This window comes from Melozone crissalis, unplaced genomic scaffold (genome assembly GCF_028551555.1).
Source record: "Melozone crissalis strain CALT ecotype California unplaced genomic scaffold, PUWL_Pcris_2 ptg000032l_1, whole genome shotgun sequence".
In the NCBI taxonomy this organism is placed as follows: domain Eukaryota; kingdom Metazoa; phylum Chordata; class Aves; order Passeriformes; family Passerellidae; genus Melozone; species Melozone crissalis.
Window position 1 is genome coordinate 860,372 of NW_026535810.1, and position 27,666 is coordinate 888,037.

At 54.5% G+C, this 27,666-nt stretch overlaps 1 protein-coding gene across 2 annotated transcripts; it reads left to right on the forward strand.

Annotated features, from left to right (window-relative positions):
- Positions 1-104: 104 nt before the first annotated feature.
- Positions 105-25,399, forward strand: LASP1 (LIM and SH3 protein 1). Of its 2 annotated transcripts, XM_054281528.1 has the most exons (7): positions 105-300; positions 6,066-6,160; positions 14,991-15,075; positions 20,671-20,778; positions 22,887-23,037; positions 24,287-24,384; positions 25,139-25,399. In XM_054281528.1, the coding sequence occupies exons 1-7, from the start codon at positions 232-234 to the stop codon at positions 25,310-25,312; spliced, it is 780 nt and encodes a 259-aa protein (XP_054137503.1). In that variant the 5' UTR covers positions 105-231; the 3' UTR covers positions 25,313-25,399. The 2 variants fall into 2 exon arrangements, with proteins under 2 accessions (XP_054137503.1, XP_054137504.1); XM_054281529.1 differs by lacking the exons at positions 105-300; positions 14,991-15,075 and having other exon boundaries at positions 6,080-6,160.
- Positions 25,400-27,666: the final 2,267 nt, after the last annotated feature.

Here is a 27,666-nt window from a genome sequence, read left to right on the forward strand (position 1 = left end):
GGGTGTGCGCCCCGCTCGCACGCGCGTTACGTGTGTGCGCACGCGTAGGTGCGCGCCCCGCCCCCGCGGTCCCTCCCCTTTCCTTTTTCCCACCGCCTCCTCCCCTTCCCGACTATTTAAAGTCGCGACATCGCGGGCGGCGGCTCAGTGGAAGAAGAAGAAGGCGGCCGAGGAGGGTGGGAGTTATTTTTTTTTTATTTTTTTTTTCCCCCTCCACGCGAGTTTTCCGCCATGAATCCCAACTGTGCGCGCTGCGGGAAGATTGTGTATCCCACGGAGAAGGTGAACTGCTTGGATAAGGTGAGCTCCGCGGGGTGGCACGTGGGGACGGGGACAAGGATTTGGGGGTTTTCCCATAGGATCGCCTCTGCATGGGATGGTTTTTCCCCTCACTCTCATTCCCTGAAGAGTTTTCCGTGGGATCTCGTTATTTTTTGGGGTCCCCGATAGGATTCCAGCCTCCCTCCACCCGCGGGTGGCACTTCCTTATGGACGCGGCTGTCCCCCCGCCCTATTCCCGGGAATATTTCCACGCTTCCCACTCCAAACCCCGCTTTTCCCGGGGGGATTTCCACGCTGGATCCCCTCCTGGTGGTACCCCAGGAGATCTGGGTCCCTCCCACCCTCATTTCCCGGGGATATTTCCGTGTTACCCCACCGTGTCCTGGGGGTCCCTGGAGCCCCCGGTGTCCCCATGGTCCCCAGGGGGAGGGGACAGGGACGGAGCTCTTTGCCCTGGGGGCTCCGGCAGTATCCCCAGCTCTTCCTTCCATAGCAAATATTTCTGTTTATTGGAATATCTCCCATTGAAAGGCGGCACATCCGTGTGGAGGCCCAAGGAAAGCAACAGTTAACGCTTCCCTGAAGCCGGCAACCTCATCTGGTTTCCATTATCGAGCTTTTTCCCCTTTTTTTTTTTTTTCCTCTTCTTTATTTTTTCCAAATCTCCCATCCCAGTTGCTACTTCCCTGTTCCAAAATCCCATCCCTCCACTCCAGGGCTGCCTCCCTTAACCTGGAATATTTTTTTGGAGTATTTTATCCTCAAAACCCAAGCTCTGGTGGAAGCTGGAGGTGGGGAAGGTGATGGTGGGGCTCCATTCCCGCTGCTCTTCCCATGGGATTTCCTTTACTCTCCTCCCCCTTCTCTCCCAGGCTTCTGGGACAACCAGTTTAGAGACTAAAAAAAGTAACTGGGAAAAGAACACTCCGCTCTCCAGCGGCATTCCTGAGCTCCGGCAGACCCTGTTGCTCGCATTTTTAAGGGATGATGCTTCTTCCTGAGGCCGGGAATGGCTGGGAGCTGAACTATCACCCCTAAATCCTGGGATTTGGGGCTCTGAGTGGCTCTGGGCCCTGGGAGCCTCCAGGAGCTGCTGGGTGTTGGGATTGGGGACAATGGGAAGGGAAAAGGGGTTGGGGGCATAACTGGAAGGGAAGGGGGGTTTGGGATTTTTGGATATTTAGAAGGGAAAAGGGCTTGGGGGCTGTAGATATTTGGAAAGGAAAAGGGTGTTTGGTATTGTAGATATTTGGTAGGGAAAGGGGTTTGGGGTGGTGGATATTTGGAAAGGAAGAGGGGTTTTGGGATTGTGAATATTTGGTAGGAAAAGGGGTTTGGGATTGTGGGTATTTGGTAGGGAAAGGGATTTGGGGGTTGTGGATAAAAGGAAGGGAAGAGGGGTTTTGGGTTTGTGGATATTTCAAGGGAAGGGGGATTTGGGATAACTGGAAGGGAAAAGGAGTGCTGGGATTGTGGATATTTGGAAAGATTTGGGGATTGTGGATATTGGGAAGGAAGGGGAATGTTGGGGCTGATAGGAAGGGGAAAGGGGTGCTGGGATTGGGGATAACTGGAAGGGAAAAGGAGTGCTGAGATGGGGGATATTTGAAAAGATTTGGGGATTGTGGATATTTGGAAGGGAAGGGGGATTGGGGATAACTGGAAGGGAAGGGGAGTGTCAGGGTTGAGGCTGACCGGGAGGGAAGGGGGATCCCAGGATTGCCGGCAGGGAAGGGGATGAGCCGTGGCTCCCTGGTGCTCCTGAGCTCCAGGGGAGGCTCTGTTCCAGCTGTGGGGGCCGGCAGGAGCCCGCAGTCACCATCTTGTCCTCCTCGGGCTCCTCAGCCACTTCCTCTTCCGAAGAGCCGGGGCTCGGCCCGCTCGTGGTGCGGCTCACCCCGCCCCGGAGCGCCTCCGGCTGCCCTTTTCCCGGAACGCTGCCCCAATTCCCATAAAACCGTGGGCAGGCCTTGGAGTGCCTCTGGCCCTGCTTGGAATTCCTGTGTCCCTGCTTTTCCTGGCCCTTGGAATTCCTCTGGCCCTGCTTTTCCTCTCTCCCTGCTTGGAATTCCTCTATTCCTGCTTTTCCTGGCCCTTGGAATACCTCTCTCTGTCCCTGCTTTTCCCAGCCCTTGCAATTCCTCTATCCTTCCTTTTCTTGGCCCTTGGAATTCCTCTATCCCTCTTTTTTTCTGGCCCTTGGCTACTCTGTCTGTCCCTGCTTTTCCCAGCCTTTGGAATTCCTCTACTCCTCCTTTTCCTTGCCCTTGGAGTACCTCTCTCTGTCCCTGCTTTTCCTCTATCTCTGCTTTTCCCAGGCCTTGGAATTCCTCTCTGTCCCTGCTTTTCCTGGCCCTTGGATTTCTTGTGTCCCTGCTTTTCCCAGCCTTTGGAGTTGCCTCTATCCCTGTGTGGAGTTCCTCTCTCTGTCCCTGCTTTTCCCAGCCCCTGGAGTCCCTGTCCCTCTCCTGTCCCTGTTTTCCTGGGCAGAGTCCGAAGGGCACAGCCCCAACTTTGGGATGTGCCTTTGCTCCCAGAACCAGGGAATCCCCACTTCCCTTTGGGATTTATGGAAAACCCAGAGTGTCACCACCTCCCCACAGCCCTGACCTGCCCTGAGTGGCCTTGGGGACATCGCTGTCCCTGCCCCCACGGGGACAGTGCCACTGCTGGCTCTGGCTTCCGCAGGGGAAGTGGCACCCGAGGGCTGGGCTGGGCTCACCCTGAGCTGAGTCTCACCCTGGGCTCGTCTCCTTCAGCCCAGGGGGTTCCTCTGGCTGTTATCCTCAAATCCTGGGGCTCCAGGTTATGGGGTTTGCCCCCCATGTTATGGGGTTTGCCCCAGGTATGGTGCAAAGGTTTTGCCCGGTGGGAAAAGAGAAGCTGTGGCTGCCCCTGGATCCCTGGAAGTGTCCAAAGCCAGGCTGGACAGGGATTTGGAGCACCCTGGGACAGTGGAAAATGTCCCTGCCCATGGCAGAGTGGCACTGGATGAGTTTGAAGGTCCCTTCCATCCCAAATGACTCCATGATTATAAATCTAAGGAATCCTTTATTTCCCCAGCATGGATTTTCTCTGACCCACTCACCTGCATAACCTGGAAAGTTTTAGAGCTGTTTTCCTTTAAATCTGTCATTTTTCACTGAGGTTATGTTGTCAGAAGAGTTTCCAAAATGTGTGTTCACACTTAGAACTAAAATCCTGTCCAGCCTGCTGGGATGTGGGGTCACCTGGGATCCCCTCTGGGCTCAGGATTGGGAAGCACAGGGAGTTCATCCTCCCCCAAACCCCATTTGGATCCTGTCCTCTTTCCAGAGCGAGCAGAACGTTCCTGGAAGCTGAAATAACTCCTGCTCCCCTGTGTCCAGCCCTGCTCCAGCCTCCTTTTAGTGCTGCCTCAGATTTTGTGGATCCAGCATTAATTCCACTCCGTCTGTGAGACAGGGAACGTGGCAGCGAGGCTGAGGACAGGGAAAATGCTCCATGGGCACTTCCCAAGGGATCCCAGATCCTAAATCTCTTCCCAGGTCCCTTGGGAGGTACCTCGGGGTGGGAATGGCCCTGCTGAGCAATTCCTAGTGGGAACTGGGGCAGGAGTGTGCTGGGAATGCTCTGGGATGGGGGCAGAGCCTGCCAGAGTCCTGCTGTGGGGTGGGATTGGGATCAGAGGGATCTGCAGGATCTCAGATCTCCCTGGATTTGGGATTGGGGTTGTTTCCCTGCTGAATCACAGGGATTTGCTGTTCCTGGATTTGGGATTGGGATCAGAGGGATCTGCAGGTGTTCCTGGATTTGGGATTGGGGTTGTTTCCCTGCTGGATCAGAGGGATTTGCTGTTCCTGGATTTGGGATTGGGATCAGAGGGATCTGCTGCTGTTCCTGGTTCTGGGACTGGGATTCTTTCCCTGCTGGATCGGAGGGATTTGCTGCTCCTGGATTTGGGATTGGGGTTGTTCCCCTGCTGGATCCCAAGGATCTGTTGCTGTTCCCAGATTTGGGATTAGGGTTATTTCCTTGCTGGATCAGAGGGATTTGCTGCTCCTGCATTTGGGATTGGGGTTTTTTCCTCTGCTGGATCCCAGGGGTCTGCCGGCTGTGCCAGATCCTCCTGGGAGCTGGGACATTCCTTGAGGAGAAGGCTCTGGCGTTGGTGCTGCCTCTCAGTTTCCCCCCTTGCAGATCCACAGTGCCATCCCTGGCAGCTCCTCAGCCCCAAAAACTCAGGATCCGGGTGCTGATCCATCCTGCAGGAGCCCAAAAAACTGGGAAAGGGGCAAAACCACCCTGGGAAGGGGATGGAGGAACAAAGCCCCTGCAGCTGGAGGAACAAATCCGTGTCTGAGAGCAATTAAAAGGAGGAGAATTGTCCTCTCCAGGGCTGAGTCACGTCCCCAGAGCCTGGCAGTGTTTGTGCATGGGGTGTGGCACCTGGGGAGGTGACAGCAGGGCTTGGTCCCTGTGGGGACACAGATCCAGGCTGGCCTTGGAGAGGGGAATCGGCTGCTCGAAGGGTTTAAAGTGGAAATCCCAGCAAAAAGCAGCAGCTGGGCACTCTGGGTGTGATGGCTGAGTGTTAAAGGACACTAGTCTGTGCTCTAATTAGTGCTTGGAGCTGCTAATTGGAGTTTTGGTGGAGTTTTGCCTGATTTTTTGGGGGGCTGACCTAGGGCAGGACTGAAGGTTTTGCTCCAGGCTGTGCTTTCCCTTTTTCCCTGCTCCAGGAGGAAATTCCCATTCTTCTCTGGGCCCCGGGAATTCCCACAAATCCCCGTGGAAAAGTGGAGTCTGGACTCTGGCAGGACATTGAACTCCGTCTGTGCGACCTCAGAATGACAATCAGAATAATTTTACTCCCAGATCATCAAATCCAACCTTTAGCTCCAGCTCTGAGCTGTCCTCAGGCTCCTCTCAACTCAGAGCCAAGTGGGAATAATTTCTTTAGGAGCAGCCCTAAAAAAGAACCTTAAAATTCTCCAATTTAGGGTTTGTCACAGCCCAGGGTGTGGGGTCAGGGTCTGGCTTTTTGGGGTTTGTGTCTTTCTTGTGCATCTGTGTCTGCTTCCCATGAGAACCTTTTCCTGCTTGGCTCGTGCAGCCTCACCTGACCTGCTCTTCTGGCTGGCACCGAGCAAAGAACAGCAATAAAATAAAATAAAAAACTAAACCCAAAGCAGCAGCTTTGAATCTTCAAACACAGCTGTTCCCTCTGCTGTGGTGTCACTTGCAGAAGGAGCTTTTCCTAATCATGAATTCTTGGATTTATGGAAGGCAAAAAACCTCCCCTGGCACTTGGGAAGATCAGGAGAGATGGGATTTTATCCTGAATTAACCAGGATATTCCCTGTGCTCATTTAACCAATTTTTTTTTTCATTTATCCAAAAGGATCCTGATTTCTGCTCCCCTTTCCTCGCTGGTCCTGAGCTCTGTGGAGCCAGAATATTTCTTAATATCTAAAAAAGAGCTTGGAAACCCCATTTTTGTAGCTGCTTCTTATGCAGTTCTTAGAAGGAAAATTTGGTTTTCCTGGGGTCACACTGATTTGTGCTCCCCTTTCCTGGCTGGTCCTGAGCAGTGTGGACCCAAAATGTTTCTTAATATCTAAAAAAGAGCCTGGAAATCTCATTTTTGTGCCTGCTCCTTATGCACTGGCAGTTCCCAGAAGGAAAATTTGCTTTTCCTGGGGTCACAGGTGGCACTGCTGCCATGCTGGGTGGGAGCTGTGGGGTTCCAGCAGAGTTTTGGGATCCCTTGTGCTGATGGTTAGGGTTTTTTTGTGTTGCAGTTCTGGCACAAATCATGTTTCCACTGCGAGACCTGCAAGATGACCCTGAACATGAAGAACTACAAGGGCTACGAGAAGAAGCCCTACTGCAACGCGTGAGTGCCCGCTGGGGGGGATCCTGGGGGGTTTTATGGGGGATTTTCTGGAGATCCCTGCTGTGGGAGACCATCCTCTTTGGGATCCTGCTATGGCGATCTCATGCTGTGGGATTTTCTGGGGGATCCTCCTGTGGGATCTCATGTGGGGTCCACTGTGCTGTGGGGTCTCTCTTGTGGGACCTACTGGGGGTCTCCTGTGCTGTGGGAGTCCCCTTCTGTGGGGGGACCTCCTTTGTGGGATCTCTTCCTGTGCTGTGGGACGTTCTGTGGGTCTCCTGCTGTGTGGGGTCTCTCCTGTGGGACCTTCCTGTGTGGGGGTCCCCTTCTGTGTGAGATCTCTTGTGTGGAACCCTGATGTGTGGGATCTCCTCCTGTGGGGGCCTCCTGTGGAGTCCACTGAGGGTCTCCTGTGCTGTAGGGGTCTTTCCTGTGGAAATCCTCCCATGGGGGTCTTCTGTGCTTTGGGGATCCTCCTGTGTGGGGCCCTGTTGTGTAGGCCTCTCCTGTGGGGATCCTCCTGTGTGGGGGTCTCTCCTGTGGGGATCCTCCTGTGCTGTGGGACCCTCCTGTGGGGCCTTTTGTGGGCCTTCTGCTGTGTAGGGTCTCTCCTGTGTGAGGGTCCCCTTCTGTGGGGGACCTTCCTGTGAGGATCCTCACATGGGATCTCCTGTGTGGGGCCCTGTTGTGGGGATCCTCCCATGGGATCTCCTGTGGAGTCCACTGAGGGTCTCCTGTGCTGTGAGGGTCTCTCCTGTGGGGGATCTTCCTGTGGGGTCTCTCCTGTGGGGGAATCCTCCTGTGGGGTCCACTGGGCCTCTCCTGTGCTGTGAGACCCTTCTGTGGGGCCTTCTGTGGGTCTTCTGCTGTGTGGGGTCTCTCCTGTGTGGGGGTCCCCTTCTGTGGAGGACCCTCCTGTGAGGATCATCCCGTGGGATCTCCTGTGTGGGGCCCTGTTGTGGAGATTCTCCTGTGGGATCTCCTGTTGTGGGGACCCTCCTGTGGGGTCCACTGGGGGGATCTCCTATGCTGTGGGGGTCTCTCCTGGGGTCTCCTTCTGTGTGGGGCCCTGTTGTGGGGATCCTCCTGTGGGATCCTCCTTTGGGACTTCGTGCTATAGGGGATCTCCTGTGGGGTTTTGTGGGGGATCCTCCTGTGGGATCTCCTGTGCTGTGTGAGGGTCTCTCTTGTGGGGTTTCCTCTGGGGATCTCCTCTGCCGATTTTCTGTGGGTTCTCCTGGATATTCCTCTCTCAAACTCCAGTCCTTGGGCTCTGCGGGACACCCCAAGTTCTCCAGGAGCAGGAATTCCAGAAATTCTGGAATTCCTCCAGAAATTCCCTCTGTGCAGGGAACAGACCCCGAAATTCCCTTTGTGCAAAGCTCACTAGGCCAGGCTGGGCTGGGTGCAGCCACCTGAATTTCCTGGCAGGGAAAGAATCCCAAGGTAAATAAACCTGGGAGGTGAAATCCTTGGTGTGGGGGATGGAGACGGGGCAGGGTGGAGCAAGAGCGAGCTCAGGGTCCTTTTTTTATTTCCCTTTACTTTTTTTTTCCTCTGGAACTTTTTTTTTCTGGGCCCTTTTTTTCCTTGAGCCCTTTTTCCTCTGGCCACTTTTTTTTTCTGGGCCCTTTTTTTGGAGGGGATCCTTTTTTATTTTTTCCTGGGTCTTTTTTTTTTTTTTTTTTTTTTTTTTTTCTGGGCCCTTTTTTTTTTGTCCTGAGCCTCTTTTTCCTTGAGCACTTTTTCCTCTCTTTTTCCTCTGGGCCCTTTTGCCCTTTTTTTCCTGGCCCCTTCCACCTGTTCCTGACCACTGAATGTTCCCTTCCAACCTTTATTTTTTTTCCCTTATCCAGAAGGACCCTGTGTACCCAAAATGCTTCTTAATATCTAAAAGGCAGCTTGAAAATCCGATTTTTTTTTAGCTGTTCCTTATGCACTGGGAGTCCTTAGAAGGAAAATTAAAGAATATAATTAATATAATTAATTTCTTAGTGCTGGATTAGGGTGGTCTGTTCACGGGGTGCTTTAAAAATGCTGATCCTGACAAGATCTCTGTAGGAGTCAGGGAATTCCAGGGTGGTTTGGATGAGAAGGGACCTTAAATCCCATCCAGCCCCATGAGCAGGGAGACTTTTCACCATCCCGGGGTGCCCCAAACCCACCCAACCTGGCCTGGGATATTTCAGGGATGGAACAACCTGTGAAAGAGCCTCACAGGGGGGAATTTCTTCCCAATATTCCTGATTTTACTCTTAAAAGTTTTTACTTTTGCTCTTTAAATTTACTCTTCTGAGTTACACCGAAAGGAGAAGTGGTGAGAGCAGAGCTTGGCCAGACCCTCCCATTTCCGTGGGGGTTTTTTAGGTGTTGTTTTTTTTTTTTTTTTTTTGCTGGGGGTGGCTGTGGCTTGTCCAAAATCCAAGAATTCAGCTGGGCTGAGAGCAAATTTGTTAAATTCCAATTAGGGCAGGGAATTGCATTTCTTGGGGGGGGGGGGGGGGGGGGGTCTCACCGGGGTGACAATGCAAATAACTGGTTGAAAATAAATTGATTTGTGAGGGAACAGCACCGTTGGAGCTCCAGGTTTTTGGGGAAAAAGCAGGAAATTATGGGGTCTTTTTGGGAGGGATGTGTGTGCTGAAGCAGGTGGGCTCTGCTTTTGGGGTGGGGTGATGATTTTGGGGTGGCCTGGCAGAGCTGAGCCCCCCTGAGCTGTTCTGAATGTCCTGACCCAAAATTTTCCCCCTGGCCCTGTGGGATTTGCCCATCCCCAGGCTTAGGGTCCTGTTCTGGTGCTCTCCCTGCCAGGGAAGTGGGATAATAATGGGAAATTCCTGACATTCCAAGGAGTCTGCGCAACCTCGATTCTTCTCACCCCCCTCTCTGGGGGCTCCCTTTGATGCTGCTGCTGCTTTAACCCTTCCCAGCCCGGCTCTCAGCACAGAAACTGCCCCCAAAAATCCTTTTTCCTTCCCATTTTCCTGGTCTGAAAGCAAAGGGAGCAGCTGGAAGCTGCTGGAGGATTTTCCAGTGCGTTGGGATGTGGAAAAAAGGGAAAATTTCATTTGGGGATTTGGGGTTGGTTCTTTCTCAGCTGCTCCCAGGAGTATCCTGGGACAGCAGAAACTCCAGCAGAGCTGTGCCTGGCTGGGGACATCCCAGGAGGAGCTCAGCATTCCCAAATTTCCTGCATTTGGAGGGAAAATGTCCCCTGATCCAGGAGGAGGGGGTGGAAAAGCAACGTTTATCCTGGCAGGGAAGAGGCTGCTTCTCCAAACAGGGTCCTCTCTGTTCGAGCCCGTGGCCCCCTGCCAAATTCCTGAGTTTCTTTCTTGTGGGAGAGCAGGAGGAAAGGAAGAGGGCTGGGCTTCCTCCAGCCCTGCCATAATTCCAGCAGAAACCTTTGGGAATGGCTGGGTGGCAGATGGGACGGTCCCCAGTCCCCTCCCTGTCCCCAGCTGGGCACTGGGAGGGACTGGTGGCTCACTGGGAGGGACATTCAGGGCTGGGCTGGGCTCTGGGCCTGAGCACTTGGAGCTAAAAGTGGGAGAAGGGAAAATCCAGGGAAGTCTGAGACTTATCCCAGATGAAAAGTGGGGAAAAGTTGGATACAAGAGGCAAGGCTGGAGTTCCAGCTCCAGTGCTCCTAAAAACACATTTTTTAGAGATTTTATATTAAATATATATTCTATAAATACATAAAAATATTTTTATATTTATTCTATATATATTAAATATATTTTATGAATATTTTTTAATGTTAAACTTGCTGTGCTGAGGCTGAGGGGTCAGGGATTGAGATTCCTTCCCTGCTGGATCCAGAGGGATTTGGTGCTCCTGGATTTGGGATTGGGGTTGTTTCCCTGATCAGAGGGATTTGCTGTTGTTCCTGGATTTGGGATTGGGATTCCTTCCCTGCTGGATCAGAGGGATTTGCTGTCCCTGGAGCTGGGATTGGGATCAGAGGGATCTGCTGCTGTTCCTGAATTTAGGATTGGGATTGTTCCCCTGCTGGATCAGTGGGATCTGCTGCTGTTCCTGCTCCTGGATTTGGGATTGGGATTCCTTCCCTGCTGGATCAGAGGGATTTGCTGCTCCTGAATTTGGGGTTGGGCTTGTTTCTCTGCCGGATCCCAGGGATCTGCTGCTTCTTCTGGATTTGGGATTGAGGTTGTTCCCTGCTGGATCACAAGGATCTGCTGTTCCTGCCCCTGGATTTGGGATTGGGGTTGTTTCCCTGCTGGAAATTGGGGTTGAGATTGGGAATTGGGGGTGAGATTGGGGATATGGGATGGATCCTGCTGCACCCAGAGCTGGTGAGCAAATCCCCAGTCCCACTGCTGGCCCCAAAGCAGCCCTGGGCTTGGCCTGGCTGTGGGATTGGCCTCTGCTGGTGCCAGCCAGGACACTGGGACAAATCCTGGGGAAATCCTGTCCTCCACAGAGCTGCTGGGAGCAGGTGGCCCAGCCACCCTGGAAACCCTGGGAGGATCCCAGCCCTCCCCTGTGCCCATTCCCGGTGGGGTCTCTGCAGCCTGGGCCTGATCTGGGTGCTGACAAAGGCTCAGTTTATTTTTTAAGCTCGTCCCCAGCCCTGTGAAAGGCAGGATGTGACCTCGGAGCCTCCTGGCAGAGCACAGCCAATTGCTTCCTTTGTTGAACTCTCCTCTGCTGAATCCTCCCCCAAATCGTTCCCAAATCCCTGAGCCAGCTGGGGGGTGCAGGGACAGGGAGTGTTTGCATCCAGGGCTGCTCCTGGATGCCAAAATCTGCTTTAAAACCTCAATATAAGCAACACTCGGAGCTCCTGAGGTTTTTCCAGTCACATCATCCATGGGGTTTTTTTGGGATCAGATTCAGGGTCTGCTCCCGGGGCTCCCATATCCCATCAGGATCCCATCAGGGCCATGCCAGGCTGCACTCCCAGGAGTTTTTAGTGGTGTTCCAGGATTTATCCTCATTTCCAGCTTGGGAAAAGCTCCAGAGGCAGCAGCTCATGCGTTGCTGGTTGGGATGGGAGGTTTTTTGGGGGGAAATGCTGCTTTTAGGGCAGGGATGGAATGGGGTGTGAGTTTTGGGAAATTCACCTCCATCTGGAAGTGGGATCGCTCCAAACCCCTCCTGTTGTGCAGTGGGAAATTTGGGGAATACAGATCCCATGGAAACCAGGCACAGTGCTGCTGTGGGGAGGAAGGTCTGGATTCACTCCCTGACATCCCTGTGGAATTTCCCTGCCTGGGGAGGTGCAGGAATTGCTGGTGGCCCCTGAAAGAGCCTTTCCCACCCATGGGGCTGCCGGGAGCAGGGGGATCCTTCTCCTGGAGGGATGAAATTCATCCCCTGGGAATTGCTGGGTTCCTAATGAGGGAGGGATGAACTTCCATCCCCTGGGAATTGCCATGTTCAGAGGGATGAATTTCCATCCCCCAGGAATTGCCAAGCTCAGCCTCCTTCTTCTCCCAGAGGCATGAACTTCCATCCCCTGGGAATTTCAGTGCTCAGCCCACTCCCAAGTTGGCAGGGATGAATTTCCATCCCTCAGGAATTGCCAGGAGGGATGAACTTCCATCCTCCTGGGAATTGCAGTGCTCCTGAAGCAGGAGGGATGAACTTCATCCCCTGGGAATTGCTGTGCTCACAGGGATGAATTTCCCTCCCCTGGGAATCTCCATGCTCACAGGGATGAATTTCCATCCCTGGGAATCTCCATGCTCACAGGGATGAATTTCCATCCCCTGGGAATCTCCAGGCTCACAGGGATGAATTTCCATCCCCAGGAATTGCCGGGCTCAGCCTCAGCCCGCCCCTAATGCCGGCGCCAGACGGGAGCTGAGCCCGGGGAGATTCCTCTGACCTGATTTAGCAGCGCCACAAAAGCTGCCTGCTCTGGGCTGCTGGCAGCAGGAGCTGGGGTTTTGTGGGGTTTTTTGGGGCTATTTTGGGTTTTTTTGGGGTTTTGAGGATGGGAAGGGGTCCCTCCCACTGTGGGGGTGCTGCCTATGGCGTTGTGTTTGGGGTCTCTGTGCTGTTCTGTGTGGAATCCTGAATATCCTGAGTTTAAGGGACCCTCAAGGATGATGAGGCCAACCCCAGACAGCCCAACAATCCCAGCCAGGGCGTTGTCCAAACATTCCTGGAGCTCTGGGACTCACAGGGATCATGAATCCAACCCCAGGCCCTGCACAGACACCCCAAAATCCCATCCTGTCCCTGAGATCATTGTCCAAATCCTCCTAGAGCTCTGGCAGCCTCAGGACCATGCCCATTCCCTGTGGAGCTGGGAACCTTTCCCAAAATCCAGCCTGAACATCCCAGGCACACCTTTACCCTTCCTTTATCCTGTCCCAGAGATCAGAGCTGCCTCTCCACTCCCCCATGAGGAGCTGCAGCCCCTGAGGAGTCTCCCCTCACTTTTCCAGCTGCATCCGGAGCTGGCTTTTCCTTAGGTTTCCACCTGGGCTCCTGGTGAGCTCAGGGAGGGTTTTCCTGCTCCATCCCCTGCAGGGAGCAGCTCCTCCATCCCTGTGTGTGCCTGGGGTCCATGGGATAGAAATTCCAGCAGGGAATTGTGTGCAGACTGCAGGCAGGGAGATGAGGGATGGATAAAGGGATGGAGAGATGCCAGCAGTGAGGAGAGACCTCAAAGTTCCCCACCCAATCCCCCCTGGCTGCCTGTTTAGCTCCATTCCTAAGATCTCCCTGCTCCTCTCCATCAATCCCTGGGATAATCCCTGTCTGGCTGGTGCTGGGGCTCCTCACACCCACCCTGAGCACTGCAGCAGCCACAGCAGCACCAACCCAGTGTTCCCAACACCCGCCAAAATCTGGATCCCATCCCAGATTCCATCCTGGATCCCCCTCCTCCAGCCTTGGATTCCCTAAGGGCTGAAACACCTTCTCCACAGGGAACTGGGGAAAAGCAGTGCCCAATCCCTGGGGAGGATCCCAAATCCCAAATTCCTGAAGGGCCTGGAGCTCCTCCTCCCCAGGGAACTGATGGAAAAGCAGTTCCCGATCCTGGGGGAGAATCCTGAGTTTTGTTCATCCCACACCCAGCACAGACTGCTCCCTCCTGCCTGCTCACTCAGGGCTGAGCAAAAGCTGCCTCAAATCCTTGCGAGATTTCCTCAAAATCCAAAGGAAACCTAATCCCAGCTTCATCCCTGGCTGTCTGCTGCTCCCCCAGGCTGGGCTGGAGCAGGACACAGCGCTGCATTCACTCCAGCCAGGCTGCTGGTTGTTGTTTTCTGGATTGTTTTTAATTCCCTCCTCCTCCTCCCGTGGTTTCCCCATTCTCCTGAGCTGCACAGGGATGGATTTCTGCCTTTCCCAGCCCTCCTGGCCAGCAGTGCCTGATCTCCTCCCTGTTATCAGTGCCCAGGGTAGTGATGCAGTTGCCATGGCAATGGGAGATGCTGGCTGGCAGATCAGGGATGGTGGGGCCAGCAGGAGCAGGGGGGGTCATTGTTCCCCTGGAATTGTCACTGGTGAGGCCACCCCCCAATTTAGGAGGGGCTGGAGAGTGTCCAGATGAGGCTGGTTGAGGGGTCTGGAGCACAAACCCTGTGAGGAACCCCTGAGGGAGCTGGGGGTGCTCAGCCTGGAGCAAAGGAGACTCAGGGCTGCCCCCATCACCCTGCACAGCTCCTGAAAGGTGCCTGTGCTCAGCTGGGGCTGGGCTCTGTCTGCAGGCACTGACACACCCAGAGCACACAGCCTCGAGCTGCACCAAGGGAAATTTGGGTTGGATATCAGGAAAAAGTGATTTACAGAAAGGTGATAAAGTTCTGGAATGGAGGTGGTGGAGTCCCCATCCCTGGGGGTGTTTAACAAAGCCTGGATGTGGCTCTGGGGGCCAGGGTTGAGTAGAGGGGTTGGGGCTGGGTTGGACTCGATGATCTTGGAGGTCTCTTCCAACCTGGTCATTCTGTTCTGTCCTTTGTGCTCACACCATTCCCACAAGGTCTGGAGTGGTCACCAGGACAGGAGGACACAGCCTCCAGCTGTGCCAGGGGGAGTTTGGGCTGGACATGAGGAAAAAATCCTTCGCAGAAAGAGGGAGTGGGCACTGGAATGTGATGCCAGGGAGGTGGGCACTGCCCTGGGGGTGTTTAACAAAGCCTGGATGTGGCTCTGGGTGCCAGGGCTGAGTTGAGGGATTGGAGCTGGGTTGGATTCAGTGATCTTGAAGGTCTTTTCCAACCCTGTAATTTTGTTTTTCTGTGAATTCTATCAATGCTCCGGGCTCTGGCTGAGCTGCTCTGGTTGCAGAGGAGCCTCTGCCCTTGGCTGGGCTGTGTCCCTCTCCATGCCTTTGTTCACATTGGGAATGTTGGATAAAAGCACTGCTGAGCCACAGGGAGAACCCTCAGGGTTTGTAAAAACCCCGGGCAGAGGTGCTGGGAATCACCTCACAGGGCTGGGAATGCTCTGGGATTCCCAGGGGGAATTCATGATTTGGGAATTCAGATCTGCTCCAGGTCAGGTTTCCTCCCAGGGCATTTCCTGGGAATTCTGGGGCATGGAGGGCCCTGCCAGGCTGGGAACGCTCCTCTTGCTCCAGGCAGAGCTGTGGGACCAGCTCTGGCTCCTCAGGAATGGGACAAAACCCCTGGAATGTTCTTAGCACTTGAGTGTGGCCCTTGGGGACACAGGTTTGGGGTGACACGGTTGGGCTCGACGATCCTGGAGGGCTTTTCCAGCCTGAATGACTCCACAATTCCATGAATTCCATGGTGGGAATTGCTCTGCTGTGCCTGGGCAGGAGGGGACAGGGGAAGTGGCATTAACAGGGACAGTGGCATTAACCCCTTCCTTCCCTCTGCAGACACTACCCCAAGCAATCCTTCACCATGGTGGCAGACACGCCCGAGAACCTGCGCCTAAAGCAGCAGAGTGAGCTCCAGAGCCAGGTGAGCCCCTCAAATTCCCAAAATTCCCGTGGGGAAAACCCACCCTGACCTTTCCCCGTTGTGTTTTTGTTTCTGTGTTCTGGGATTTTTCTGGGTGCCCCTGAAATTCCCATGGGAAGAACCCACCTTGACCTTCCCCATTGCGTTTCTGTCTCTGAGGGTTCTGTCTTTTGGGATTTCTCTGGGTGCCCCTCAAATTCCCAAATTCCCATGGGAAGAACCCACCCTGACCTTTCCCCATTGCATTTTTGTCTCTAAGCGTTCCATGGCTTGGGAATTTCTATACATTCCCTCTCCAGAGGGGCCCTTCCAGCCCTGAGAATTCCAGGATTTTCTGTGTACTTCCCAAATTCCCATGGGAAAACCCCACACTGACCTTTTCCATTGCATTTCTGTCTCTGAGGGTTCTGTGTTTTGGGATTTCTCTGTGTTCCCTCTCCAGAGGGGCCCTTCCAGCCCTGACAATTCCAGAATTTTCTGTGTGCCCCCCAAATTCCCATGGCAAAAACCCACCCTGACCTTGCCCTATTGTGGTTTTGTTTCTGAGGGTTCCATGGTTTGGGATTTCTCTGTGTTCCCTCTCCAGAGGGGCCCTTCCAGCCCTGACAATTCCATGATTCTCTGAGTGGCCCTCATATTCCCAAAATTCCTGTGGGAAAAACCCACACTGGCCTTTCCCTGTTGTGTTTTTGTCTCTGAGGGTTCTGTGCTTTGGGAGTTCTCTGGAGGTTCCTGAATTAACTTTGGGCACAGGGATCTCCAGAGGGGCCCTTCCAGCCCTGAAAATTCCAGGATTTTCTGGGTGCTTCCCAAATTCCCTTGGAAAAAACCCATCCTGACCTTTCCCATTGCTGTCTCTGAGGGTTCCATGGTTTGGGATTTCTCTCTTCCAGCCTTGGAATTGACACTTCCAAATCCATTGGAATTCCATGATTGACAATTCCATGATTCTCTGGCTGCCTCCCAAACCTCTCCCTCCTAACTCCTACTGCATCTTTCATAATTCTACTTCTCCAAAGTATCTGTAGCCTCATTTACAAAACTCTCCTTTAAAACTTACTTCTAATTTCATTTCTCTCTCAACAATATCCATCCTATTCCATAACGTTCCCAAGTCAACATTTCTTATCTCAAATAAGAGCGTTTACATACAGGTACAAACTTTGTAAACCTGTCAAACTTTAAAAATTTCCTACAAATCCATTCCCAAACCCATTCCAAATGTTTATAGGAAACCTGAACCTCTCAGGGCTTGGGAGAAACAAACAGCTGGGAGGGAGCAGGGCTGGGCTGGAGGAGAATTCCTGGTTTTTCTGGGAAGGGCAGAGCCTGTGGGACAGAACTCTGGGAAAACGGGATGGGAGCTTCAGTTTTGTAGGAAAACTGCTGGAATTGGGGCATGTGAGGCTGCCTGGGGAAGGGGCTGGAGCACCAGGAGAGGCTGAGGGAGATGGGGAAGGGGCTGAGCCTCTGGAAAAGGAGGATCAGGGGGGTCCTTCCCAATCCCTACAATCCCTGGAAGGAGCCAAGTGGGATTCAGGCTTTTCCCCAAATTGTCAGGATGAGAGGAAACAGCCTCACGTTGTTCCAGAGAAGGTTTAGGGTGGAAATCAGGGAAAAAACCATTCCCTGGGAGGGTTGTGAGGCATTCCAAGGGGCAGTGCTGGGGTCACCACCCCTGGAAATGTCCCAAACCCAGCTTGGGGACGTGGGTGAATGGTGAACTGGGGCATGCTTGGGCCCTGAGCCCACAGAGCTTTTTCCAGCTGTGACAATTCCAGGTTTTCCTGGGCTCTGGCTGTGCTGGAGCATCCCCTGAGCCGTGCTGAGAGCTTTGATGTCAGCCCTGCTCACGAGCTGAGCTCACTGTGCTGGAAACAATCCCATCCAGAGGCAATGCTGTGTGCCAGGAGAGCTCATGGGGCAGCTCCCTGGGATTCCTGCACACAAATCCCTTTTTCCCTTGGAAAAGGGGCACTGGGACAGCCCAAGGTGCTGGCAGCAAAGCCTGATGCCTCTCCTGGGCAGGGATTTTCCCTGATGGGTTTTTTTGGGATTTTTCCCTGCTGTTTACTGGGATTTTTTCTCCCTGCTGCTGTTTTCTGGGATTTTTCTCCCTGCTATTTTCTGGGATTTTTCTCCCTGCTATTTTCTGGGATTTTTTTCCCTGCTGTTTTCTGGGATTTTTTCTCCCTGCTATTTTCTGGGATTTTTTTCTCCCTGCTGTTTTCTGGGATTTTTTTTCCCTGCTGCTGTTTCCTGGGATTTTTTTCCCTGTTGTTTTCTGAGATTCTCCCTCCTGGTCTTTGGGATTTCCCTACTGTTTTCTGGGATTTTTTTTTTCCCTGTTGTTTTCTGGGATTTTTTCCCTGCTATTTTCTAGGATTTTTCCCTGCTGTTTTCTGAGATTCTCCCTGCTGGTTTTTGGGATTTCCCTGCTGTTTTCTGGGATTTTTTTCCCCTGCTGTTCTCTGGGATTTTTCCCTGCTGTTTCCAGTCGGTTTTTGGGGATTGGGATCAGATCCCTGCTTGCTGTGCTCTGAAGGATGCTGTGACCTTCTTCTTTCTCCTCCCATCAGCCTGAGAGTGCCAGGAGCTGAATCCTTGGGAATTCCTCCAGGAGGAGGGGGAGGACGGGGGAGCTCACCTGCAGCACCAGGACCCCAAAATGGGGTCCCCAGAGCTCAGCTCTTGTCCCCAAAGCTCAGCTTTCCCCCCAGCCCTGGCTCAGGCTCCGAGCTGAGCCCAGCCTGGGGCTGGATTTGTGTCCACGCAGCGATGACAGGGACAGGGGGCTGACAGGGACAAGGGGACACCGTGGCTTTTCCATGGCAACCATGGAGCTGCTGCCGCTGCTCTGGAGGCTCCAGGCTTTCCCTGGGCTGTTGTTGATGGAAGCAGAGCCAGGGGAGGGGGTTGAGCTCTGCCTGGGGGGGACTCACAGCCCTGAAGGGAGGGGGGCTCTTGTTCCATGGGCTGGGCACCACAGCTCAGCCCCTGTCCCTTGTCCCCTGTGCCAGGTGTGCCCAGCTCCTGGGGCCTGCCAGGCTCAGGGACACTGGGGTGATAGGGATGGGACACTGGGCACCCACAGGGGTGGGGTGACAGGGATGGAGCTGGGATGTGGTGACAGGGATATGGGGTACAGGGATGGAGCTGGGATGGGGTGACAGTGATGAGGTGACAGGGATGGGGTGCTGGGATAGAGCTGGGGTGCCTCAGGGGTGGAAGAGCCTCCTGCAGGGCAGCCCAGGGGCTCCTCAGGGTCCCATTCCCAGCAGGATGAGCTGCAGAGGGGATTTCTGTGGGTGCTGGGCAGGGGGAAGCTCTGAGGGGTGGGAGGGGACCCTGCAGAGGGGCTGGGAGGGGTGGGATACAGAAAGGGATGGATACAGGAGGGGTGGGATATCAGAGATTTGGGATCCAGAACAGGTGGGATATCAGAGATTTGGGATACAGGAGAGAAGAGATACAGGAGTTTGGGATGTAGGAGGTTTGGGATAATGAATGGGGAGATATCAGAGATTTGGGATCCAGGAGAGAGGGGATCCAGGTGGTTTGGGATGCAGGAGGAGTGGGATATCAGAGATCTGGGATCCAGAACAGGTGGGATATCAGAGATTTGGGATGCAGGAGGGGTGGGATATCAGAGGTTTGGGATCCAGGAGAGAGGGGATACAGGTGGTTTGGGATGTAGGAGGTTTGGGATAACAAATGGGGGGATATCAGAGATTTGGGATCCAGAACAGGTGGGATATCAGAGATTTGGAATGCAGGAGGTTTGGGATAACAAATGGGGGGATATCAGAGATTTGGGATCCAGGAGGGGTGAGATACCAGAGGTTATGGGGTAGGGTGACAAGGATAAGGAACTGGGTATGGATGGCAGGGACAGGGTGCTAACCTCCCCCAGGGTTGGGATGACAATAATGGGACAATGTGCTGGACACCCACAGGGATGGGGTGGCAGGGGCAGGGTCCTGGACATCCACAGGGGTGGGGTGGCAAGAATGGGACCCTGGGCACCTGCAAGAATGGGGTGACAAGGACAATGAGCTGCAAGGATGGGTGACAGGGACACGGTGACAGGGATGGGACCCTGGGCACCTGCAAGAGTGGGGTGACAAGGGCAAGGAACTGCAAGGATGGGTGACAGGGATAGAGTGACAGGGATGGATGACAGGGACACGGTGATAGGGATGGGACACTGGGCACCTGCAGGGACAGGGTGGGTGGCAGGTCCAGGCCACAGCAGTCCCATGTCTCTCCTCTGTCCCCTCTATTTGTGTCCCCGAGGAGGCGCCTCCCGTTCCGCTCACGGGAAGCTGCTGCATAATGATGTCCTGACAGGCCAAAAGTGTCCCCAAAGTGCCACCCTGGTGCCCACAGGCTGCTTCTCCCAGCCCACGTGTGGCAGGGAAATTGCAGGTTCCCATCCTGGGGCTCCTTTTCTGAGCTTTTCCTGCGGGGGAATTTGGGCACAGCCCTTCCTGCCCGTGGGTCCTGTGTGGGGGTGGCAGTGCCACTCCTGTCCTGACCCAGTGTCACCTCAGTGCTGGTGACAGAAAGGGGAGGGTTGGATGTGTGAAGGGGTTTTAGGGCTTGATGTGTGAAGGGTTTTTTGAAGGTTTTTTTCTGGCTCCCTTTGGTAACTCATGGATGCACTCGGAGTCACGGCGTGGAGGGAGCAGCTCCCCCCGAGGAAAATTAATTGTGGGGTTAATTAACTTGTTAAATTATTATCATCATCATCATGGAGATACTGCCAGGTGGTTTTTTAGGGCTGAATTCCTGTGTCCTGAACATCAGCAGGGTGAAAAACCAAGGGAGATGGAGCAGGGTGGGATTTAGGAGGGTAAAACCAGAGGATTTATCAGGGGATCTGCCCTCCCTTGGGATTGGCAAGAGCTCAGTGATTCCTTGTTTTTCCTGCCTCAGGGAATTCTCAGGGATGTTGAGGGAGGCTCAGGGATGTGCAGAGATTCACTGGGGATGCTCAGGAATGTTCAGGGATGCTCAGAGATGCACTGGGATGCTCAAGGAGGCTCAGGAATGTTGAGGGATGCACTGGGAGGTTCAGGGATGCTCAGGAATGCCCAGGGATGTGCAGAGATGCTCAGAGATGCTCAGGGAGGTCCAGGAATGCTCAGGAATTCACTGGGGATGTTCGGGGAGGCTCAGGGATGCACTGGGAGGCACTGGCATGCTCAGGGACCTGCAGAGATGAATTGGGCTGTGCAGAGATGTACTAGGATGCTCAGGGATGGACAGGGATGCACTGAGATGTTCAGGGATGCTCAGGAATGTCCAGGAATGCTCAGGAATTCACTGGGGATGTGTAGGGAGGCCCAGGGATGCCCTGGGATGCTCAAGCATGTTCAAGAATGCTCAGGAATTCACTGGGGATGCTCAGGGATGCACTGGGATGTTCAGGGATGCATGGGGATGCTCAAGGAGGCTCAGGAATGTTGAGAGATGCTCAGGGATGCATTGGGAGGCTCGGGAATGCTCAGGGGGTGCCCCTGGGCTGGGCAGGCCCAGCTGTGCCCTGTCCCTCCTCTGTCCCCTCTCAAACCCGTTTTCTGCCGCCCCCAGATCCGCTACAAGGAGGAGTTCGAGAAGAACAAAGGGAAGGGATTCAGCGTGGTGGCCGACACCCCCGAGCTGCAGAGGATCAAGAAGACTCAGGATCAGATCAGCAACGTGAGTGGCCCCTGTCCCTGCTGCGACACCGCCGTCACCTCCAGGGGCAGCGGGGAGGGGACAGCTGGGACAAACAGCCCCGGGGGCACAGGGTTGTGCAGCCCTGGCGCAGATCAGCCCCTCACCCTCTGGCAGCATTGGCAGCAGCTCCCGAGCCTGGCTGCCAGCCCGGGTGGCCCTGACCCACTTAGGGAGCCGCAGGCACAGCGCTGTCCCCAGGGCCAGGGGAGGTGGGGCCGGCCCGGCCCTGCCCCACAGCGGCCTCGGGGTGGGGACAGGTGGGGACAGCCCGGGAATGGGGCTGGGCATGGCCTGAGCCCATCCTGGGGCTGTCCCTGCTCCTGGGGCTGCTCTGGGGCTGCTCCTGAGGCTGTTTCTGATCCTGAGCCCATCCTGGGGCTGCTCCTGCTCCTGTTCTTGCTCCTGGGGCTGTTTCTGCTCCTGGGGCTGTTCCTGAGGCTGTTTCTGATCCTGAGCCCATCCTAGGCTGTCCCTGCTCCTGTTCTTCTTCATGGGGCTGTTTCTGCTCCTGGGGTTCTTCCTGGGGCTGTTCCTGAGCTCATGCTGGGGCTGTTCCTGGGAGCTACTCCTGGGGCTCTTCCTGCTCCTTTTTTTGTTCCTGGGGCTGTTCCTGAGGCTGTTTCTGATCCTGAGCCCATCCTGGGGGCTGCTTCTGCTCCTCTTTTTGTTCCTGGGGCTGTCCCTGTTCCCAAATCTGTCCTGGAGCTCTTCTTGGAACTGTCTCTGCTCCTGGGGCTGTTCCTCATCCTGAACCTGTCCTGGGGCTCTTCCTGAGGCCGTTCCTGATCCTGAACTCGTCCTGCTCCTGTCCCTGCTCCTGGGGCTGATCCTGATTGTTCCCAAGGCCCTTCCTGGTGCTGTCCTTTGTCCCTTATCTGTCCCTGCCCATGCCCAGCTCCCAGTGCCCTCCAGTCCATCACTGTTTAACCAGGGCACATTCCCAGGCTCCTGCTGCTTCCCGGTGGGAATGCACTCATTAACAGCAAGGAGTTAATTGGTAATTTTTACCCTCACAGCCCCGTGGTTGGGTTAACCCTTCCCTCCTGTGTCCCCCTGGCACTGGGGGTTGCACACCAGGATTCCTAAAGGGGGTTTTGCTCCGTGTTCCCCTGGTTTGGGAGGTGCATCTGGGGCTCAATCTCAAACAATTCCTCACTCACAGGGCACAGAAAGCTCCTCCTGTCCTGTCCTGTGTGTGCCTGCGATGCTCTGAGCCGAGGGGGAGTGGGGAAGGAGCCCCTGGGATTTGCTGGGGTGGCAAAAAGAGCTGAGCTGGGATGAGGGGAAGGATCCAGAACCCTTCAGGCTGGGAAAGCATCGAGTCCAGCATTAACCCAGCACTGCCTCGCCAGCAGCCCATGGGCTTTTAACCCTTCCAGGGACGGTGCCTCCCTTTTCTGAAGGAATTCTCCCCAATTTCCAATCCGAACATGCCCCGAGGCCGTTTCCTTGTCTCAGCCCTTCTTCCCTGGCAGGAGCTGCTGCAGCAGGGCCATTTTAATTATTTTATCATTTAAATTCCTTTTTACACATCTTTTTTTTTTTTTATCTTGACATTTTTCTTTTTTTTTTTTTTGTCAAATAATTAAACCGTATATCCCTACATTATCCAAATCACTTGTCATCAATACACTTTCAATTAATCTTCCTCTACATCTCCTGCTATCAAAAATAATGATCAACCATCATCAATACACTTCCAATTAACCTTCCTCTGTATTTCGTAGTATCAAAAATAATGATCAACCATCATCAATACACTTTCAATTAACCTTCCTCTACATCTCCTGCTATCAAAAATAATGATCAACCATCATCAATACACTTTTAGTTAACCTTCCTCTGTATTTCCTAGTATCAAAAATAATGGTCAACCATCATCAATACACTTTCAATTAATCTTCCTCTACATCTCCTGCTATCAAAAATTACGCTCAATCATCATCATCCCTACACAACCATCCCCAAACAAACATAGAGCTGGCCCCCCTCCAAAAACCAAACAAAAATACAAATTATGATGATAAATCATCAGCTAATCACCCACCAGATTTTACACATCCCTGAGCTGTGTCCCCTCCCTGCAGATCAAGTACCACGAGGAGTTCGAGCGGAGCCGGATGGGGCCCAGCCCCAGCGAGGGCTCGGAGCCGGAGCGCCGGAGCTCCCCCGAGAGCGGCGCCTACCGGAGAGCGGAGCAGCAGCAGCCGCAGCACCACGGCCAGCCCGGGGCCACAGGTGGGGTGGGGACAGCCCCGGGGCTCCTCTGCGTCCCCCGCGGCCCAAAACACAGTGTGGGATCCGCCCAAATCCCAGTGCAGGATCCGTCCTTCCCTCCAAATCCCAGTGCGTGGATCCACCCATATCACAGTGCAGGATCCAGCCAAGTCCCAGTGCAGGATCCATCCTTTCCTCCACATCTTAGTCCAGGATTCTTCCAAATCCCAGTTCATGGATCCACCCAAATCCCTGTTCGTGGATCCACTCAAATTCCAGTTCATGGAGCTACCCAAATTCCAGTGCAGGGATCCACCCAAATCCCAGTGCATGGATCCACCTGAATCCCAGTGCAGGATCTGCCCAATCCCACTGCATGGATGCATTCACATCCCAGTTCGTGGATCCACTCAAATCCCAGTGCAGGATCCAACTTTCCCTCCACATCCCAGTGCAGGATCCACCCAAATCCCAGTGCATGGATCCACCCATATCACAGTGCAGGATCCACTCAAATCCCAGTTCATGGATCCACCCAAATCTCACTTCATGGAACCACTCGCATCCCAGGGCAGGATCCATCCTTCCCTTCAAATCCCAGTGCAGGATCTGCCCAAATGCCAGTGCATGGATCCATTCACATCCCAGTTCGTGGATCCACTCAAATCCCAGTGCAGGATCCAACTTTCCCTGCACATCCCAGTGCAGGATCCAGCCAAATCCCAGCTCATGGATCCACCCAAATCCCAGTTCATGGATCTACCCAAGTCCTAGTGCAGGATCCATCCTTTCCTCCACATCCCAGCTCATGGATCCACCCAAATCCCAGTGCAGGATCCACTCAAATCCCAGTTCATGGATCAGCCCAAATACCAGTGCAGGATCCATTCAAATACCAGTGCATGATCCATCCTTCTCTCCACATCCTAGTGCAGGATTCTTCCAAATCCCAGTTCATGGATCACCCAAATCCCAATGCAGGATCCACTTGAATCCCAGTGCAGCATCCACCCAAATCCCAGTGCAGGATCCATCCTTCCTTCCACATCCCAGTGCAGGATCCACCCAAATCCCAGTCCATGGATCCACTCAAATCCCACCACCTAAATCCCAGTGCATGGATCCACTCACATCCCAGGGCAGTATCCACCCAAATCCCAGTGCAGGATCCATCCTTTCCTCCACATCCCAGTCCCCTCCCCATTCCCTCCCCATCCCAGTTCCCATCTCTTGTCCCTCCCATCCCAGTTCACCCCCTGTCCCTCCCCAGTTTACCAGCAGCAGCAGCAGCCGCCTCCATCCCAGTCCTACGGCTACAAGGAGCCAACTCCGGTCTCCTCACAGCGCAACGCCCCGGCCGGAGGGGGGGTGAGTTCAGCCAGACCCCCAAATCCCCACCCCAGGGGTCCCTCAGCCCCCCATTCCCACCCTGGGGATCCCTCTGCTCTCTCAGCCCCAGGAGAAGCCGTTTTGGGGGGTTGGATGCTCGGGTTTGGGGGGTTGGATGCTCGGTTTTGGGGGGGTTGGATGCTCGGTTTTGGGGGGGTTGGATGCTCAGTTTGGGCACTGAGACCCGCCCAGATCCAGCTCCCAGCCTGTCCCTAGGAATGGGCTGTGCCAGTGACCCTCATGTCCCCTTGGGCTCTAACAGTGACCCACCACGTCCCCTAGGGCTGTGAGGATGATCCCTGAGGCTGCCACAATGTCCCCATGTCCCCTGGGGCTGTGACAATGATCCCTGGGTCTGTCACAATGTCCCCAGGTCCCCTGGGGCTATTCCATGTCTCCTGGGTCTGTGACAATGACCCACCCCCGTGTCCCCTGGGGCTGTGACAATGTCCCCCTGTCCCCTGGGGCTGTGACAATGTCCCTGTGTCCCCTGGAGCTATTCCGTGTCCCATGGGGCTGTGACAGTGACCCACCCCCGTATCCCCTGGGGCTGTGACAATGTCCTTGAGTCCCCTGGGGCTTTTCCATGTTCTCTGGAGCAATTCCGTGTCCCCTGGGGCTGTTCCGTGTCCCCTGGGGCTGTGACAATGACCCACCCCCGTGTCCCCTGGTGCTGTGACAGTGTCCCCATGTCCCCCGGGGCTGTGACAATGTCCCCGTGGTGTCCCCACAGAAGCGTTTCCGTGCCGTCTATGACTACAACGCGGCGGACGAGGACGAGGTGTCCTTCCAGGACGGGGACACCATCATCAACGTGCAGCAGATCGATGACGGCTGGATGTACGGCACGGTGGAGCGCACGGGGGACACGGGCATGCTCCCGGCCAACTACGTGGAGGCCATCTGAGCCCTGCCCGTGTCCCCTCCCCGTGGGTGCGGCTCCTGTCCCCTCCCCGCCCTCCGAGCCGTGTCCCCGCGTCCCCTCCGGCTCCGGTTTCGGGGCTGTGCGGGGTGGGGATCAGAGCTCCAGGGCATTTCTCCTCCTGTCCCCTCTGTCCCTCCTGTCCTTCCTGTCCTGCCCTCCCGGGAGCCACCGGGGTGCCGGGAAAGGAAGGGAGAGGCCAAATTCAGGACCAAATTCCCGCTGTGGGGTGGGGAAGCAAGGGGGGCTCACCTGGGCTCGGGGTGGGCTGGCAGCTCCCCCTGCTCATCCTGCCCTCAATCCTTCAGTGCCCAGAGCAGGAAAGTTTTGAGCTCAAATCTCCAACAAAACCTCTCTGCTCTGGCTGCTCCTGCCTCGGGCTGGGCTGTCCTGAACCCTCCGGAGCAGGAGCAGCCCTTGGGGCTTGTCCTGGCTGGAGGGCTGGGCTGGGATGAGCTCCCCAGGCTGGGATCAGCCCCTCTGAACTGGGATGAGCTCCCCAGACTGGGATCAGGCCCCCTGAACTGGGATGAACCCCTCCCCAGACTGGGATGAGCTCCCCATGCTGGGATGAGTTCTCTGGACTGGGATCAGCCCCCCTGAACTGGGATGAACTCCCTGCAATGGGATGAGTCCCCCCAGACTGGGATGAGCCCCTTGAAGTTGGGATCAGCCCCCCCAGACTGGAATGAGCTCTCCAGACTGGGATCAGCCCCCCTGAACTGGGATGAGCCCCTTGAAGTTGGGATCAGCCCCCCCAGGCTGGGATGAGCTCCCCACACTGGGATGAGCCCCCCAGACTGGGATCAACCCCACTGAACTGTGATCAGCCCTCCCAGACTGGGATGAGTCCCCCCAAACTGGGATCAGCCCCCCAGAGCTCCAGCTCACTCTGGGGGTCCCCTGGGGTTGAGCCTTTTCCCCCCCCCACCCAGAATTTTCCTGCTTTTCTCCTCCTGCTGCTGCTGAGTGCTGCCACCCCTGTGGGCCCATCCCGGGTCACTGTCCCCTGGGTGCTGTGACGCTCCCAGCCAGCCCACACCTCTCATTGCCAGCGCTGGTGGCAGCTTTTAGGGACCTCTTTGGGGTCATGTCATGGACCAAAACGACAAAGCACGTCCCTGTCCCCTTCTCCTCTGGGCTCCTGGGGGGGATCAGGGTCGGGTTAAACTGGAACTGGGCAGGGAGGGAGGAGCGGGGACCTCCAGAGGGTCCTGGGAGGACCTGGGACAGTGGGGGTGTCCCCCTGCCAGGACCTGGGACAGTGGGGGTGCTGTGGGGCCAGGAGGCTCCCAGGGGGCAGCTCCACCTTTGTTATTCCCACTGGAAAATCAGGAATAAGGGACCAAAGCAGAGTGAGACATTCCTTGGGACACCTCCCTTCATTGGGGGCAGAGTCACGCTGGGAACAGGGAATTGTGGCTGCAGTGGGATTGGGGACAGGGATTTGGGGTGGCAGCAGGGCAGGATGGGCTGCCCAGGGTGGGAATCCCAGCTGGTGCTAAAACAGGGAGCACAAGGGCAGGGGGAGCCTCCTCCTCTCCCTGCTGAATCCTCTTCGTAATCACGTTCTTGTCTGGGAATGGGGGGGGGGGGGGGGGAGCCTCAATGTGAATAAACCCTTTTTTAATGGACCAAATAATACAGGAAATTCCCTTTTGGGATACAGATCTTTTTTTAATCCTCCCTCAAAAACCATTGTCCCTAAATTCTCCCCTCCCATGCTCCTTTCACCCCCGCCATGGGAAACAAACCTCTTACTGCTTGATTTCTGCCTTTTCTCTCAACTTTATGCACTTTTTTGCCTTTTTTTTTCATAGCTGAAAAGCACCTAAACCTGTATTTAAAAATAAATAAATAAATAAATGAGTTAAAAAAAAAAAAAGATGAAATTACAAGGAAGAAGAACAATTAAAAAGCTGAATAATTGCTTCTCATCACGTGTAAAATAGACCTTGTCCATCCCAGCTTCCCTGGTTGTGTCTCAGTGCTGAGCTTAGAACGTGTTTTCCTCGGGATCCGTCGCTTAATTGGGGTTTTGTCCTTGTGTCCTCCTTCCTGGGTTGAGCACCCGCCAGTAAAAACAAAAATTTTACAAAATTATTTGGCCTTTTTATCCAAAATAAAAAAAAAAAAGAAAACCCACGGAATGGAACAACCCGACCATCGATTCTCTTGCTGGTTTACTCGGATTGAAAATAAAAGTTTAATTTTTACCTGCTGATTGTGCTGGCTTTGATTGTGGCCGCTTTTCTGGCTTGGGTGGGACAAGGGGAGGCTTCCAGAGCTGGGGTTGGGGACACGCCTGGGGACCCTCCTTGGCTCATCCCCTGGTTTTG